Genomic DNA, 14,712 nt, shown 5'->3' on the forward strand with positions numbered 1-14,712 from the left:
GGGTGGTGGCGGGGCGGCAGCTGCTCCCTCTGGGTCCTGGAAGGGTTGAGGGGCTGGGGCTGCCAGCTGGGGGAAGGGCGGGAGATGTTCACTCCGGCTTCTCCAGTTGCGTCCCCGTCCAAACACCTCCTTGGGCTTGGTGGCGCCTCTGGCCGTCACCCAGGGTCCCCAGCGCCCTCACCTGTCCTGTGGGGGTGGCCCTGGCTCCCCCAGGGCTTCCTCTCCAGAGTTCCAGGCTTCGCCGTGGCTACTGCCCGCCGAGGGGCCTGGTTTCTCCAGCGTCTTTTCACCTGAGCCCCACGGCCCGGGCACCATGCCGCGTGTGCAGGAGCGCAGGGCAGCTGGCTGTGCCCGCGCAGTCCGCCAGGCCTGCTCCGTCTGCCTCGGCCGCGCCGCCCGCCCTGCGCGAGGTCCCAGCCCACTTCCGAGGCCTCGCGCGACGCCTGCGCACCTCCCCGCCACGTGGCGCGCGCTCCCGCCAGGCTTCCGCGCGCGCCCCCTGGCGGCGGGGTCTGCGGGGCCGGCCCCCCAGCCCGGACGCGCAGTGGACCTGCAGCCGCGCAGGCCCAGGCCCGCAGCACCCTGCGCTCCTCTCGCTGACAGACACTCACACCTGAGGGCCCACCTTAAGGGCTTCCGGCTTCTCTTTATTGTGCTTGACACATCTGCGCCAGGGCTTCCGCCCAGACCCTGAGCTGCGCGCAGAGGCAGCCCAAGGGTGGTCGGGTGCCCCAGGTCAAGGCCCAGGCCCGCCCTCACCGAGTCCTTGTTAAAGAGGGCAGAGCCCAAGGCAGGTCTTCTATTCCGGGGTCAGGCAGCCCTGAGCCCGCACCTCTACCGCTAAGGCCGTTCTAGTAGTGCTTGGACGACAGCAGCGATGTAGGGGAGGCCCCTTCCTGGGGTCGCCTCCTCTTCCAGGATGTGGTGGGGCTGGCACAGAGACTCCTGGGAGGAGGGGCCCAGGTTAAGTTCCCCCATCACCCCCTCCGCTCAGCTTCCCTGCCCAAGGCAGGTGTGAAAGGTAAATGTCAGGGGCATTCTGGTAGACACTGCATCTAAGGCTTGGGGACAAATAAAATACACAGAAAGCTGCCAGCGGGTAATAGAAGCAAGATGACAAACTGGACTAAGGCTCAGGGGGTAGGAGAGGCCTGTCATTTCCGGAAAACGCTGCAGCAGGCAGATTGACACAGGGCGCAACGGGCCCCACCTGGGCTGGGCCTGGTCAGGGGGAACAGAGACAAACTCACACAGAGGCGCCAGTCTGTACAGTTTATACACAGAGCCAGGGACCCACCTGGGCCCCCACATCCCCTACAAATATAGAACTCTCTCTACAAAATAGAGATAATTTAGCCCCCCATAGCAGCCAGTGGGGGGAGGGAGGGAGGAAGGAGGGGAGGGAAAGATCCAAGCTCCTGCCACCCCTATGGGGTACAGGGGCCGGGCCACAAAGGCACCATCAGCACTGAGACAGTGAGGAGTGGTGAGTGAGAGGCTATAGGAGGGAGGCCAGAGGCGGGGAGCCCAGGGTCTGGGGTCACCAGAGTGGGGCCTCTGAGGTCAGTGCTTGTGAGGGGGGACACTAGTGTCTTTGGCAGGGGCTGAAGGCACCACCAGTGGGGGACAGGATTGAGCAGGAATCATAAATAGAAGTGGGGGTAGCTTCAGTCCTAGGAACCCAGGAGCCTAGTGTAGACGAGACAGAGCAGCAGCATGAGGACCACGTAGAAGATGATGAAGCCACCCAGACCAGAGGGGGGCCAGACAGGCAGAGGGGCCTTGCCCCCCACCCGCCTCATGGCCTCCAGTGTGGTCCACAGCCCCTGGGTGGTGCCCTGGAGAAGATCCGAGGGCGAGCACAGGTCAGCCTAGGAAGGGGGTAGGGCAGATGACAAGGACAAAGGCCAGATGTCAGCAGCAGCAGTCAGCCAGTCTTCCCACCCCCGCCCTCCCACGCCAAGGCCAGAGCCACACCAACACACAGACATGCAGGGCAGGGAGACGTGCAGGAGGGACATGCTGACGTGCTTCTTCTAGGAGCAGACACCCCTGTGAATAGAGCCCCGCCAACCACGCAGAGTGTTCAGCTGAGCCCAGGACACTGCCACCCTTCAGAGCAGAGAACAGCCCCATACCTCAGGTACCCCCATTTTTCTACAGGCTTCTAAGAAACTCTCCACATTCTTCCGAGACTTGAGGGCACTGAGCTTTGGCTGGGGGTGGTAAGGAAAAAACATAGGGTAAGGAAGCGACCACAGCAGCCCTTGTCCCATCCCCTACTTCCTCCCCTTGGCCCCAACTGACCACAGCAGGGGAGGGCACGTGAATGAAAGGCACAGAGCGGGGCCGCAGCTGGTTGGCCAGCTGGCAGAGGATGACCCCGTTGGCCAGGGCCTCAGCTAGGTCCTCAGGCAGGGGCCGTTGCAGCTGTGACTCGAGGACCTAGGAGCAGGGGGAGGGAGGAATGGGGTGAATGGAACAGCAGGGAACTCATGCCTGCCCCTTTTCCACCTCAGGAGAGGTGCCAGGGTGGGAAAGAGGGAGCTGAGGGAGGAGGGAAGCTGGAGGAGGCCCGGTGCCAGCGAGCCCAGACCCTGCCCCACAGATCCACCTCTGCTTACCTGGCGCAGCTGAGACATTAATTCCCTCCCATCTGGAACCTGGGGGGATGGCCGAGGTCTTAAGACAGAGTCTGGTGAGGAGGGGCCTAGGAAGAAAAGGCAGGCTCGGGCTGGCTGTCTCCATTACACACTGCCAACAGTAGCCGGCTCCCAATGCCCAGCACCCACACCTCTCGCGTCTCTGCTTGTGAGATTCTCAGCACAAAGGAGCAACAGACGGAGAGCTTGCAGGCACTGGGTGACACCAGCCCCTTGCTGGGGCAGTGTGAGGGACAGCAGGGAGACCCACCTGAACCACTCTGAGAAGAGGAACGGAAGAGGAAGCTGTTTGGTCTCTGCATGGAGCCTAGAGGCCGGGGAGCAGGTGCTGTTGCTGGGGGTCAGAGCCAGGGGCGGGGATAAGTGAGACTGTCCCTGCGGTGTCCTACTTCCCTCAGGCCACCGGGTCCCAGCCCCCCATCCTCCTCCCAAAGTCCCTCTCCTACCTGGCCCAGACACAGGAAGGGGCTCCTGGGAGGAAGGGACGGGTGTGGGGGCTCCCTGCCCCACCATGGCTCCCAGTTGGGTGGCACTGGACTTTGGTGGCCCACTGAGAAAAGATGGAAGGGAATTAGTGGTGAGAGTCAGGGGGAGGTGTGTGGGGAGAGGTCTTGGGGAGGAAACCTACTTGTAGGAGGCCTGAGTAGATGAGGTGGCAGCACCGCCCCCAGCAGCCCTGACCCCCATCTTCAAGAAACTGTAAGAGGCAGGAGACATGGTGTCAGATTTGCCAGGGAAGTCGCAGACCCAAGGGGCAGAGTAGCTTGGGAGGTACTAGCATCCATCCACGTCTGAGGCCCACAGTCCAGCAACAGAACCAGCAGGCCCAGAGCCCATACCTGTCCTTCCTGTGGGCCCCCCACACCCCACTTTGCTGTTGCTGCTGCTGCTGCTGCTGCTGCTGCTGCCGCCGCTCCCGTTCCTGCCACAACTGCAAAGTGTCAGGGCGCCTCCGCTCCTCCCCTGCCGGCTCCTCCCTCCTAAGGGAGAGAAACACTGCCGGTCAGGGAGAGGAGGGAGGGCTGCAAGCATAGGATTCATAAGATCAAGTGTGGGCTCAGGGGCTGGGGTACCTGCTGCTCAGTGCCCTCTCCCCGTCCCCTGCCACAGGGCTTAATTCAGGTGGCCGCTGTTCCTGAAGAGAGAACAGCAGAGGCTGAAGCATGCCTGGTCCCCTGCGCCTGCTGCAGTCCCTCCCTCCCTCCAGCGCCTCCTTTCCTGGAGGAGAGAAGTGCCTGGGTCCTCACCTCAGCAGCACCTCGCTCTTCGTCTTCTCCAGGGACATGACTGTCAATGAAGTCGATTTGCTCTGGGTCTCCATCAGCTGGAAGGGCCAGGGGACGTTAATCGGCAGGCAGATGGGAGCCTGCAGGCCCTCATCCACCCTGTGCCTCCCTAGCCTGACTGCTACTCACCAGAGCCATCCTCCCTCCGTTCTCTGGGCCCCCGAGGCTCCCGGGCCAGCTCTGAGATCCGGAATGACAACTCTGAAAATTCATCTGTTGACTGTAAAGCAGGCAAAGATGGGAGGTGGACTCTCTGTAGTGCTGGGACTCACAGAACCTCAGGCCTTTGGAAGCCTGTGAGGGACCGAGACTGGGGTCTGTTGCTGAGCCAGCCCTCCCTGAGATAGTTGGGAGAGGGAAGGAAGAGCTCTGGCCACTGCCTGTCACTCTGAGATTCATAGGTACCAGGCAGTAGGTCCCCAGCACAAAGGTCTTCTTCCAGGGATGACACCACCCATCACTCTTGGAAAGGAGACCCTTACCTCATTGCCTGACCATCTCTTGCTGCCACTGTCAACACTGTGAAAGCCTGAGTCCAGCCCGCCATCGTACCGACGTCCCGGGAATAAATCTTCAGCAGGGCTGGGGTGAGCCAGAGAGACCTGGTCAGCCCATGCTGACAGCAGCCCCTCACCCTCCCACTGGAAGCCAGGGAGTCCCTGCTGCCAGAAAGAGGCACAAAGTATCCAGGGGCCTTCTTCCTTCCCATTGGGACTTACCAGGGACTGAAACTTGGGGGGCGGGAAGGAGCCAGGTCCCCCAGAGCAGCCCCACGTCGCCCCGCCTCTGTTGATAAGTACTTGAAGATGTGAAGTTTCCCCTTCAGGCAGATCTGTGTGAGGCGGGACATGAAGGAGAATAAAGGGGAGAGAAGCAGCTCCACAAAGCTGGGCTACCAGAGGGATACCGCACCCCCCGCAACCTCACTCCAGTCCCCATGGTCCACTCGGCCCATACCTCACCTGGGCAGGAGGACTTTGCAGGGGGTTGCTGTCCAGCAGAATGACCTGCAGATGCCTGAGGCGGCAGAAGGAGACCGGGATGTGGGAGACACGGTTACAGGAGAAATCCAGGCGAACCAGAGGAAGGTCCCCCAGCTCTGAAGGGTGGGTGAGGGAAGAGTCAGGACAGGCCCGAGCCTGGGGCCTAGTGCTCCCTTCCTTGCCCTCTGCTCTGGCCGGCTGGTCATCCCTGACTCAAGCAGAGCCTCTGCCCCAGCTGGCTATGGTCACTCCCCAGGAGCAACCTCCCAGTTCTTCTTCCTACTCACATATAGCTCCTACAAGGCCTGTATGAACTTCAGCTCCTGCCCAGCCCTGCATATCCCTCCTCACCTGTCCATCTTCATTGCAATCAATTTTTCATTCTCACGTGATCAGCACAAGACTAAACTGAAACCCACTGCTCAAAATCCTCCCGCGCCACACAGCCAGGACTGCGGAGTTCAGTGGGCTGTGCCCTTCCCAAGAGCATCCACCGGCTGCAGCCTCATCTGCTCTGAGCTAGCCAAGCCCTGTCACAAGGGAGAGGCTCTGCCTACCCACAGGGAGGGCGACTTTTGCTAATTCTTTTCTTTCTTTTTTTTTTTTTTTTTGGTGGTACTGAGGACACCTCCAGCCCAATTTTATTTCTTATTTGGAAACAAGATCTCACTACTTGCTGAGGCTATCCTTGAATTTAACACTCCTCCTGTCTCAGCCTCCCAAGTATTGGGATTACAGGCATGTGCCACAATGCACTGTTGACTTTTGCTAATTCTTAAAAGGCACAGTTTGGATTCAGAGCAGCCCTGGACACAATAAAAAAAAATCACAGCACCCTATCCCAGCATGGTCCAGGGCTTTCATGATCTGGCTCCAGCCACGCTTCTCACTTTACCACCCATCCCTCCAGCCCCTCAGCTTTTAAGCCTTTCCATATCCTATGCACTGGGCTGGGAGTAAAAATGGAACTCCATTCTCCAAGACCATGCATCTTACAAAGTTCAGCTCAAACATTACCTCCTCCATGAATCTTTCCAAAAGGAATTCATTACTCTTTCTGCATATCCCCAGGGCTTTTTAAAAAATTTTTGACGGTACTGGAGATAAAACCCAGGGAATTCTACCTCAGAGCTCCTCCCCCCTGCCCTATTTTTTATTCTTTAGGGTCTCACTGAGTTGTAAGGGGCCTCACTAAGTAGCTGAGGCTGTCTGCAAACCACGATTCCATCTTAGGTCTTAGCCTCCTGAATTCTAGGATTACAAGCATGCGCTACCACGCCAGCTCCCCAGGGCATTTTGCTTGGATCCCTTTATGGCCCAGGGAGAGCCCTGATCAACTATAACTAGTACCCCTAATACTGAATTTGAATACATCTCCCAAATTTCAAATATTTTAATGATATTTGGAGGTGGGACCAGTGGGTAAAACTGGGTCATGGGAGCTCTGCCCTCATGAATGATAGATTAATGGTTGTCCAGGGAGTGGCTTTGCTGCAAAAGGAAACTCTCTTCCCAGCTTACTCCATCTGCATGTTATGATGCAGCAGGAAGGCACCATTCTCTTGGACTTCTCAGCCTCCAGACCCATGAGCCAAATACACTGCTGTTCTTTATAAATTACTTAGTGTCAGGTATTTTGTTAAAGCAAAAGAATATGAAAGGAGGCTGGGCATGGTGGCGCATGCTAGTAATCCCCGCATTCGGGAGGCAGAGACTGGAAGATCGCTGTTCGTGGACAGCCTCAGCTACTTAATGAGGCCCCTAGCAACTCAGTGAGACCCTGTTTCAAAAATAAAAAAGACAAAAAACTAGGGCTGGCGGTGTATCTCGGGGGTACAATGATCCTGAGTTCCAATCCCGGTACTGAAAAAAACAAAACACAACAAAAAAAAAAAAACCAGAAGAAAGAAAGAAGGTGCAAAAAGAGTGGGGTAAATGGATGACCACCTGACTCCCCTCTTGTCCTTCAAAACCAAGTCCACATTCAGCATGGCATAAGACCCTTCCTGCCTGTCTGGTTGCCCTTCTGACTGCATTCCTGCTGAACCATATTCCTTCCAACCTCCATGTTTTGCCCATGGTAGTTCCTCTGCCTGTATGAAGAAGGATGAAAATCCTCCTGCCAAGGTCAGCTTATGCTGTGCTTAAGCTTCTGGGGAAAAATATTTCCCCAAGCGGAGCCGTGTCTTCCTTCCAGCTCCCTGGGCTCTAGCAGTTCCCTGTGTTCATGTCTCCCCATTAAATCCTTGCGAGTTGGCCCCAGATCTTAGTCACATCATCCACATCTGCCTGGCTCTAACCTAAACATGGGAAGCACACACACACAAAAATGATGCTGGCAAATAAAGAAGGTGTGCCTGCTTCTGAGCAGAGGCTGTATATTGGTGCATCACAATTAGCTCATTAAGAAGCCAGGTGTGGTGGCATGCACTTGTAATCCCAGCATTTGGGAGGCTAAGATATGAAGATCGTGGTTTGCGGACAGCCTCAGCTACTTAGTGAAGCCCTCTGCAACTCAGTGAGACCCTGTTTCAAAATAAAAATAAAGACTTAAAAATAGGGCTAAGGGTGTAGCTTGGAGGTAGAATGCCCCCTGGGTTCCATCCCCAGTACCGAAAACAAAAACAAAAACAATTAGCTCATTAAACAGGGCTGCTTGGGCTCTAGTACAAGGGCCCAGATTCAGAGTCCTGAGAGGAGGGCATCACCTGATTAAGGTGTCCAAAGCTCCTGCTGGGGTAAGTGGTAATCCTGCACAGCTCCCCAAGGAGGGACTGCTGCTTACATCCTGACCCTGAAGACCACTACGAACCTTGAGAGTGTACATAGAGCCGACCCACTTATTCGCCCCTAGTTCTGTGCCTGTTTCCACATTTGTAAAACAGAGTTAGTGATCCTTACTTTGCCAGCTTCAGAGGGTTGCTATGGTCAAGAGTAAATAAAACCATTTATAATCCCCACGCTTGGGAGGCCAAGGCAGGAGGATTGCACAGGTTGGAAGCCAGCCTCAGCTACTTAGTGAGGCTCTCAGCAACTTAGTGAGACCCTGTTTCCAAATAAAATATAAAATGGGTCTGGGAGTATAGCCCATAAGTAGAAAGCCTCTGGGTTCCACCCCCAGCACCATAAAAAAAAAAAAAAAAAAAAAAAAAAGCTGGGTATAGTGGCACACACTTGTAATCCCAGCATTCGGGAGGCTGAGACCGGAGGATCGTGGTTCGTGGACAGCCTCAGCTACTTAGTGAGGCCCTCTGCAACTCAGTGAGACCTGGTTTCAAAATAAAGAATAAAAAAAAAAAAAAAAAAAAATAGGGCAGGGGATGTAGCTCAGAGGTCAAATGCCCCTGGGTTCCATCCCCAGACCTGCAAAAAAAAAAAAAAAAAAAAAAATTATAATGTGTGTGTGTGTGTGTGTGTGTGTTACTAGGGATTGAACCTGAGGCTACACCTCAGCCCAATTTTTAAATTTTTATTTTATTTATTTAATTTTTTAATTTTTTTTATTTTTTGCGGGTCTGGGGATAGAACCCAGGGGCATTGGACCTCTGAGCTATACTCCCTGACCTATTTTTTATTCTTTATTTTTGAAACAGAGTCTCACTAAGTTGCAGAGGGCCTCACTAAATAGCTGAGGCTGCAGCCGGGCATGGTGGCCCACAGTTATAATACCAGTATTTGGGAAGCTGAGACAAGAGGAGCACGATTCGTGGACAACCTCAGCTACTTAGTGAGGTTCCAACTCCTGTACCTCAATCAATCAATCAATCAATCAATCAATCAATCAATAGCCGAGGCTATTAGCGAACCGCAATCCTCTCGTTTTAGCCTCCCAAATGCCAAGAATACAAGCGTGTGCCACCACATCCGGCTTTAATTTTTATTTTGAAACAGGGACTCGATAGGTTTATGAGTCTCACTACTTGCTAAGGCTGTCTTCAAACCTGTGATCCCCCATCTCAGCCTCCCAAGTATGGGATTACAAGCATGTGCCACCACGCTCAGCTTATAATATTTTTGTTTTGTTTTTCTGTGGTACTGGGGATGGAACTCAGGGGCATTCTACCTCTGAGCTACACTCCCAGCCCTATTTTTTAGTCTTTTTATTTTGAAACAGGGTCTCACTGAGTTGCGAAGGGCATTACTAAGTAGCTGAGGCCGACCACAAACCGCAATCCTCCAGTCTCCACCTCCCGAATGCTGGGATTACAAGCGTGCACCACCACGCCCAGCTTTATAGTTTTAAATATCATAAAACCCTGGGTAACTAAGACTTGATTCTTCTTGGAAGATTTCTTGTTTGTGATGTCTCCAAGATGGTATAGTGTTTTTGACTGAATGCTTGTTTCCTACTAAAATTCACGGTGAAATCATATCCCTCAAAGGAATGGTATTACAAAGTAGAGCCTTTGGGTGATTATTTAGGTCTTTAGGGTGAAGCCCTCATAAAAGGGATCAGTGACCTTATAGAAGAGACTCCTGAGAGCTCTCTCTGCTCTCCACCAGATGGGGACACAATAAGGGGCTGGCAGTCTCAGAAGACTTGACAACACAGAACAGGGCACACACCAGAACCTGACCGCATGGGCACCCTGATCTTGATCTCCCAGTTTCCAAAACTGAGAAATAAGTTTCTGTTGTTTATAAGTCACCGAGTCTCTGGTATCTTTGTTATAGCAGCCTGAGTTGATGAAAACACACACACACACATGCCCCTCACACATACATGCATCTCAAGAGTTGAGCATCTAGTTCTTTGGTTTTCTTACCATCAGGCAGGATACTGATCTGGTTCCTCCTAACATTGAGATCCCGCAGGGAACGGAGGCTGCACAGCTCCACAGGGAGGGACTGCAACTCATTGCTACTCACATCCTAGAGTCAAGATAGTGCAGGGAAGGAGCCATAAGACCAGGATCACCAGAAATTGTCCTCCTGTCAGTTTCTGCCTACTTGCCTTTAGTCCAAGCCTTTCCCCTAGCACCCTTCCTGCCTTTCCCCAGCTTCTCTCTCAAAAAGTCCCTGTGCCTGGCTCAACAGTCCCTCTCTTGGCCCACTTCCCCATCCTCACAAGCTGTCGCAGGCTTCCCAGGGTGCCGATGTCGGGAGGCAGGGCTCCCAGCTTGTTGTTGCTGACAATGAGCACTCGCAGGGGCAGCTGGCAGATGTAGGGTGGCAACGATGACAGCTGGTTTCGGCTGTGGAAAGCAGAAAGGCAGAAGGCTCACTCCCTAGGCAAGATATCGCTGTGGTGCCCTCCTCTAAGGGACAGGGTACTACTAGGCACCAGGGTACTACTATGCAGTGGTCCTTTAGGCTGATAAGGACAAGCTCCTCCCCTACCTGAGATTGAGGTAGGTGAGGGCTGTAAGGTTCCCCAAGGCTGGGTTCAGGCATCTCAGGCAGTTGTGGTAGAGGCTCAGGCCCTCCAGGGACACCAGCTGGCATGCTGCCTCAGGCACCTCGGGAAACCGGTTCCGGGACAGGTCTAGGGGAAGCAATTGTCAGGGGAGAGCTATGGAAAAGTCCAGCCCTGCACAAGGGGACCTTGAATATCCCCTAAACCAGCCACCCAACTTCCTATCCCCAGTAGACCTAAAGAATTAAGCCCCCTCAGGAGACTGAGACAGAGGGTTGCAGGTTCAAGATCAGTCTTAGTAACTTAGTGAGGCTCTCAGCCACCTAGTGAGACTCTGTTTCTAAACCAAAAAATAGAAAAGAGTGTCTAAAGGTGTAGCTGGGGCCTAACTCTGGGTTCGATCTCTAGTAACACACACACACACACACACACACACACACACACACACACACACACACGAATCAAGCCCATAAACCTTGGCTCCTTAGAGAGACAACAAAGTCTTCTACAAAGTGGAGCATACCCAAGCATAACTAGAAAGGCAAAGTGAAGAAAAAGGCCTTAAGGTCACCAAGCTGGAGAAGCCTATATTTGGGGAGGTGTGAAGATACACCATGAACACCATCTTCAAATTAACAAATGAAGAGCTCTCCTGGAAGGGTGGCTGGATTCTACAATCCCTGTGGTTCCCTGTGTTTTGAGCCATCAGGAGATGTGGAAGGCAAAAGATCAGAGGAAAAGGGTGTGCAAGAAAACACACAAGGTGGGGCCTGGGTTTAATCCCTAGCGCAAAAAGAAAAGATAAGGAAATAAAAGAGAGGAACAGAAAGAAAAAGGGAAAGAAAGAAAAGGAAAGGGGAGGAAGAGAAAGAAAGCCATAAGGTGATGGGCTAGAAGGCTCAAGGAGAGAAAACTGAAAGCCTCTGGGGATTACTGGGAGAGCCCTTCCTTCCAACCTCAATCTGTCTTCATCACAGGGGAAAAACCAAGGGTCACTATGTCCTGGCTCTAGTAAGGCCCCTGACACTGAGCAATAGAATTTTTGTTTTTGTTTTACTAGCACCCTGACCAAGGGACTATGAAGTTCCAGATTCCCAAGGACTGGGAGGGAGAAGCAGAAGCTGAGTTCAGGTCCTTTCCACTGGGCTCCCATGTCCAACAACTGGCCTCCTTCCTACCTTCTTCCAGCTCCATCAGCCTTCCTCTACTTCTCTTTGACCAACCCAGACCTTAAGAGTTTAGTAACTTTGCATGTTGTCCTGGGGATGCTGAGAAGTGGTGGGAATAGAGAGAGGAGGAGAAGGGGAAGGAAGAGGCCACTAACCCCCACCTCGAGCAGTGACTGGCCAAGGCAGTGCCAGGGGGCAGGACTGGGGGTTGTCTCCAGTCTGGAGACACTGACTGAATAGACCCCTAGAAGTCTGCTTTTCCGTTTGCTCAACTCAGCCTGAGCTGAGGGAAGGGGTCCAGGGCTGTTGGGGGCAATTCCAGGCAACAAAAAGGGTGAGCTTCTTCAAGGGCCCTCTAGTGGGGGTTGGGGGTAGGGGGAAGCAAAAGATAAAGGGAAGGGAAGCTGGGGCATATCCCCAGGGAAATGAGTCTTGTGACAGGACATTTCATTTCCATGAAATGAAAACAATCCATCAGGTTGTCTCTGATAGGTTCTATGTTTTCCAGGGAAGATGATAGCCTGAAGTCCCAGAAATCACTCACTCTCCCTCTGTGCTCCAACCCTGGTACACAAAGACAGAAGACCTGGCACGGGAGAAGACAGTTCCGGAGAGGGTGAGATGACTACATCTGATCCTCCCACCAGCACCCAACACCTGCCTGCTTCTTCTGTGTCCATAAATGTATATGTGTATGTGTGTGTGCATGTAGATGACGAGGATGGAGACCAGGTTCTGATGGAGTAAACAGTAGTAGAGTAAAAGCTAGGAGCAGAAGGGAGCCCAGGCTGGAGGAGGTAGGGCCCAAGAGGCACAGGATGTGGTCTGTGAGAGAATGAGCTACACTTCTCCTTTGTTAGAGCAGCCCTTCCCCCCCGACCTCAGGACTCTTCCTACTATCAGCCCAGGAGCAGAGTCCACAAGGTATCAGGGTTCTAAGCATATGGAACATGCAGGGAAGACACTCAAAGAGCTAGGAAAGCAGGAGAGGGTTCAGAATGATGCAACAGCAGACCCCATAGGCTGTCGTCTGGGTTGGAGGGCAAGAAGATATGAAGGGCAGGGTATGGACAACTCTGTTTTTGTTACTTCCCCTTTCCACCCCAGGCCAGGACCACTCTGCTTGGAAGAGGGGACAGAAGAGAGAAATCTGGACCAGATGGAAACTAACTGGCCTAGAACCTGGGCCCTGAAAGGATTGAGAAGGGCAGAGAAGGGTTCTCCGGAAGCTGAGACTTTCTCCCTTCACCATGCAAGGAGCCCTGGCTGCACCCTGAGCCGGAATGCTGGGGGAGGAGGCTGAGAGGGGGCAGAAGCTGGGAGGGGCCCTGAAGTTCTTGGTAGTTTTCCCCAAGAGTTCACTCACTGAGACAGAGCCCTAAGGAAGTAAAGAATAACATTTGGTCTTTGTCAAAAAACAAGCAAGGGGGAGGGGAAAGGGAACAGACTGTGAGTGTCACACAGCTGCTGAGGTCAATCTGGAGCTTGGGGGCTAGAGGAGGGGCCTGGGAGGGATAGGAATGGCTTGTGGGGCTTGCCCATTCACCCAATGCACTCATTGTATAACGGGCAAGAAAAGTGGAAGGATTCTCCCCAGAACAGTACCAGCAGAATGTGCCTGGGCCAGCTGAGTGAGTGGGCACCTGCTTGAGGAGAAATACACTCTTTCATCTAACCCCACATTCCCCACCCAGAAAATGAAAGGAGCAGGAGTAGGCTCCCCTGGGGTGAAGTTGGAGAATGCAGTCCTCCCTTCCCCTGATCTCCACCTCCCAGCTGTCAGCCCAAGGTCATAAGCTGCCTCCTGAGCAGCTGAGGCCAACTCACCTGTCATAGTGGAGCCCCCCACCCGCACCTATCAACAGACGCCAGGGTGGAGGTGGCATGATTAGAGGGATCCTGAGGGTGGGGAATGGAAGGAAAGTCTCCAGGGAGACCGGCACTCCCAACTAGGAGATACAATTTCCTTCCTTTCAGAAACTACCTCAAGTCCCTCCCCAAGGGAAAGTAGAAACTGAATAGGGAATTCTAGGGTCCCTATGAGGTCACAGGCTCCAAAGTGATTTCACAGACACAGGAAGAAGGAAGAGTCTCAAATAAGAGACTGATGGATAATAGGCAGAAGAGTTTAGGGGGAAAAGAGGGGAGGTAGGAGATTTGCTTCTGAGAAATAGGCTGGCTGGGTGACGAGTGGAGAGGGACCTGGACCTTACGGGGCGGGACTACCGCAAAGCAACCAGAAACGTTCAGTTATTAGGGTGATACAGAGGAAGGGGGATGCCTGGGGCCGCTCGGATCTCGGTGGAACTGAAGGGAAGAGTTGAAAAGAGAAAAGCGTGGTTAGAAAAGTTCGTTGGGACTCCTTTATAGAAAGATCAGAACTGAGATTGAAAAGGTCATGCAAATAAGCCAACCAGGTGAGGGGCGGGACCAGTCTACAGGTGCACAATATGCAAATAAGGGGGGTTCTCACAACGCTCAGCCAGAAACCCGAGGCGTTCGGTCCAAACAAGAAGTGCGCTCATTGTTGGGTGGTTCTTAGAGCAGGGAGGGGTGGCCGTAGACTTACGCCAGTCGGGAGCGGCTAGCACCCCGACCACCAGGTGAAGGGGCGGGCCAAACACGCGGGCGGGGCGGGAAACGCGCAGGGCGGGGCTATGCAAATGAGGGTCGCTGAGAGCCGGGGGCCCGACGCACTCACCAGCCTGAGTGATGTCTGACAGATCGTAGCTGCGAGCCGCGCCCCGGGGGAAGTGCTTCAGGCGCCGGTTGGACAAATTGAGGGTCCCAGTGGCCACAGCCTCCTCTAGGGCCCGCTCTGCGCTGCGGCTCCCGGGCAGACTCGGAGACCCTGGCACGGAGATCGCGGCCGCCGACTCCTCACCCCCGGCGGCGAGTGGGGCCGCTACCGCCGCCGCCATCCGCTCCCGGCGGCTCCCGCTGCCTGACTGACGGGACCAGCAGTCCCTCCTTTCCCCTCCCCCTCCTCGGAGCCGCCGTAGTCGCCTCTAAGAGGAGGAAGCGGGGTCAAGGGCTCCGCGGGCCAATCGTGGTCCCGAAACGCGTCGCAAGCGGCGAATCAGAACCCGCCAGGGGGGTGGAGCCTCCGGCGGCGGAGCTAGGCGAGCAAAGGGAGGGGGAGAGAATGGAGCGCTCGCCAACGGCCGACGCTCCCGGCCGGCCCGCCCTGCACAGAGGTATCCAATCATAATGCTTAGGGCTGGAGATGGAGCCAATCAGATCCAACCAGGAGGC

General features: G+C 54.3%; 1 protein-coding gene across 2 annotated transcripts; it reads right to left on the reverse strand.

Moving 5' to 3' along the window:
* Positions 1-840: 840 nt before the first annotated feature.
* Positions 841-14,378, reverse strand: LRCH4 (leucine rich repeats and calponin homology domain containing 4; the record flags this gene model as incomplete). 2 transcript variants are annotated; one of them, XM_080704085.1, is made up of 18 exons in its annotated part: positions 841-945; positions 2,139-2,216; positions 2,308-2,445; positions 2,625-2,710; positions 2,914-2,997; positions 3,110-3,213; positions 3,292-3,360; positions 3,503-3,643; positions 3,737-3,798; positions 3,911-3,987; positions 4,079-4,169; positions 4,432-4,531; positions 4,669-4,781; positions 4,912-5,048; positions 9,699-9,804; positions 10,001-10,127; positions 10,273-10,417; positions 14,159-14,378. In XM_080704085.1, the coding sequence occupies 18 exons, from the start codon at positions 14,376-14,378 to the stop codon at positions 841-843; spliced, it is 1,983 nt and encodes a 660-aa protein (XP_080560211.1). The 2 variants fall into 2 exon arrangements, with proteins under 2 accessions (XP_080560211.1, XP_080560210.1); XM_080704084.1 differs by lacking the exon at positions 841-945 and adding an exon at positions 1,674-1,871.
* Positions 14,379-14,712: the final 334 nt, after the last annotated feature.

This window comes from Muscardinus avellanarius (genome assembly GCF_963383645.1).
Source record: "Muscardinus avellanarius genome assembly, chromosome: 10".
Lineage (NCBI taxonomy): Eukaryota > Metazoa > Chordata > Mammalia > Rodentia > Gliridae > Muscardinus > Muscardinus avellanarius.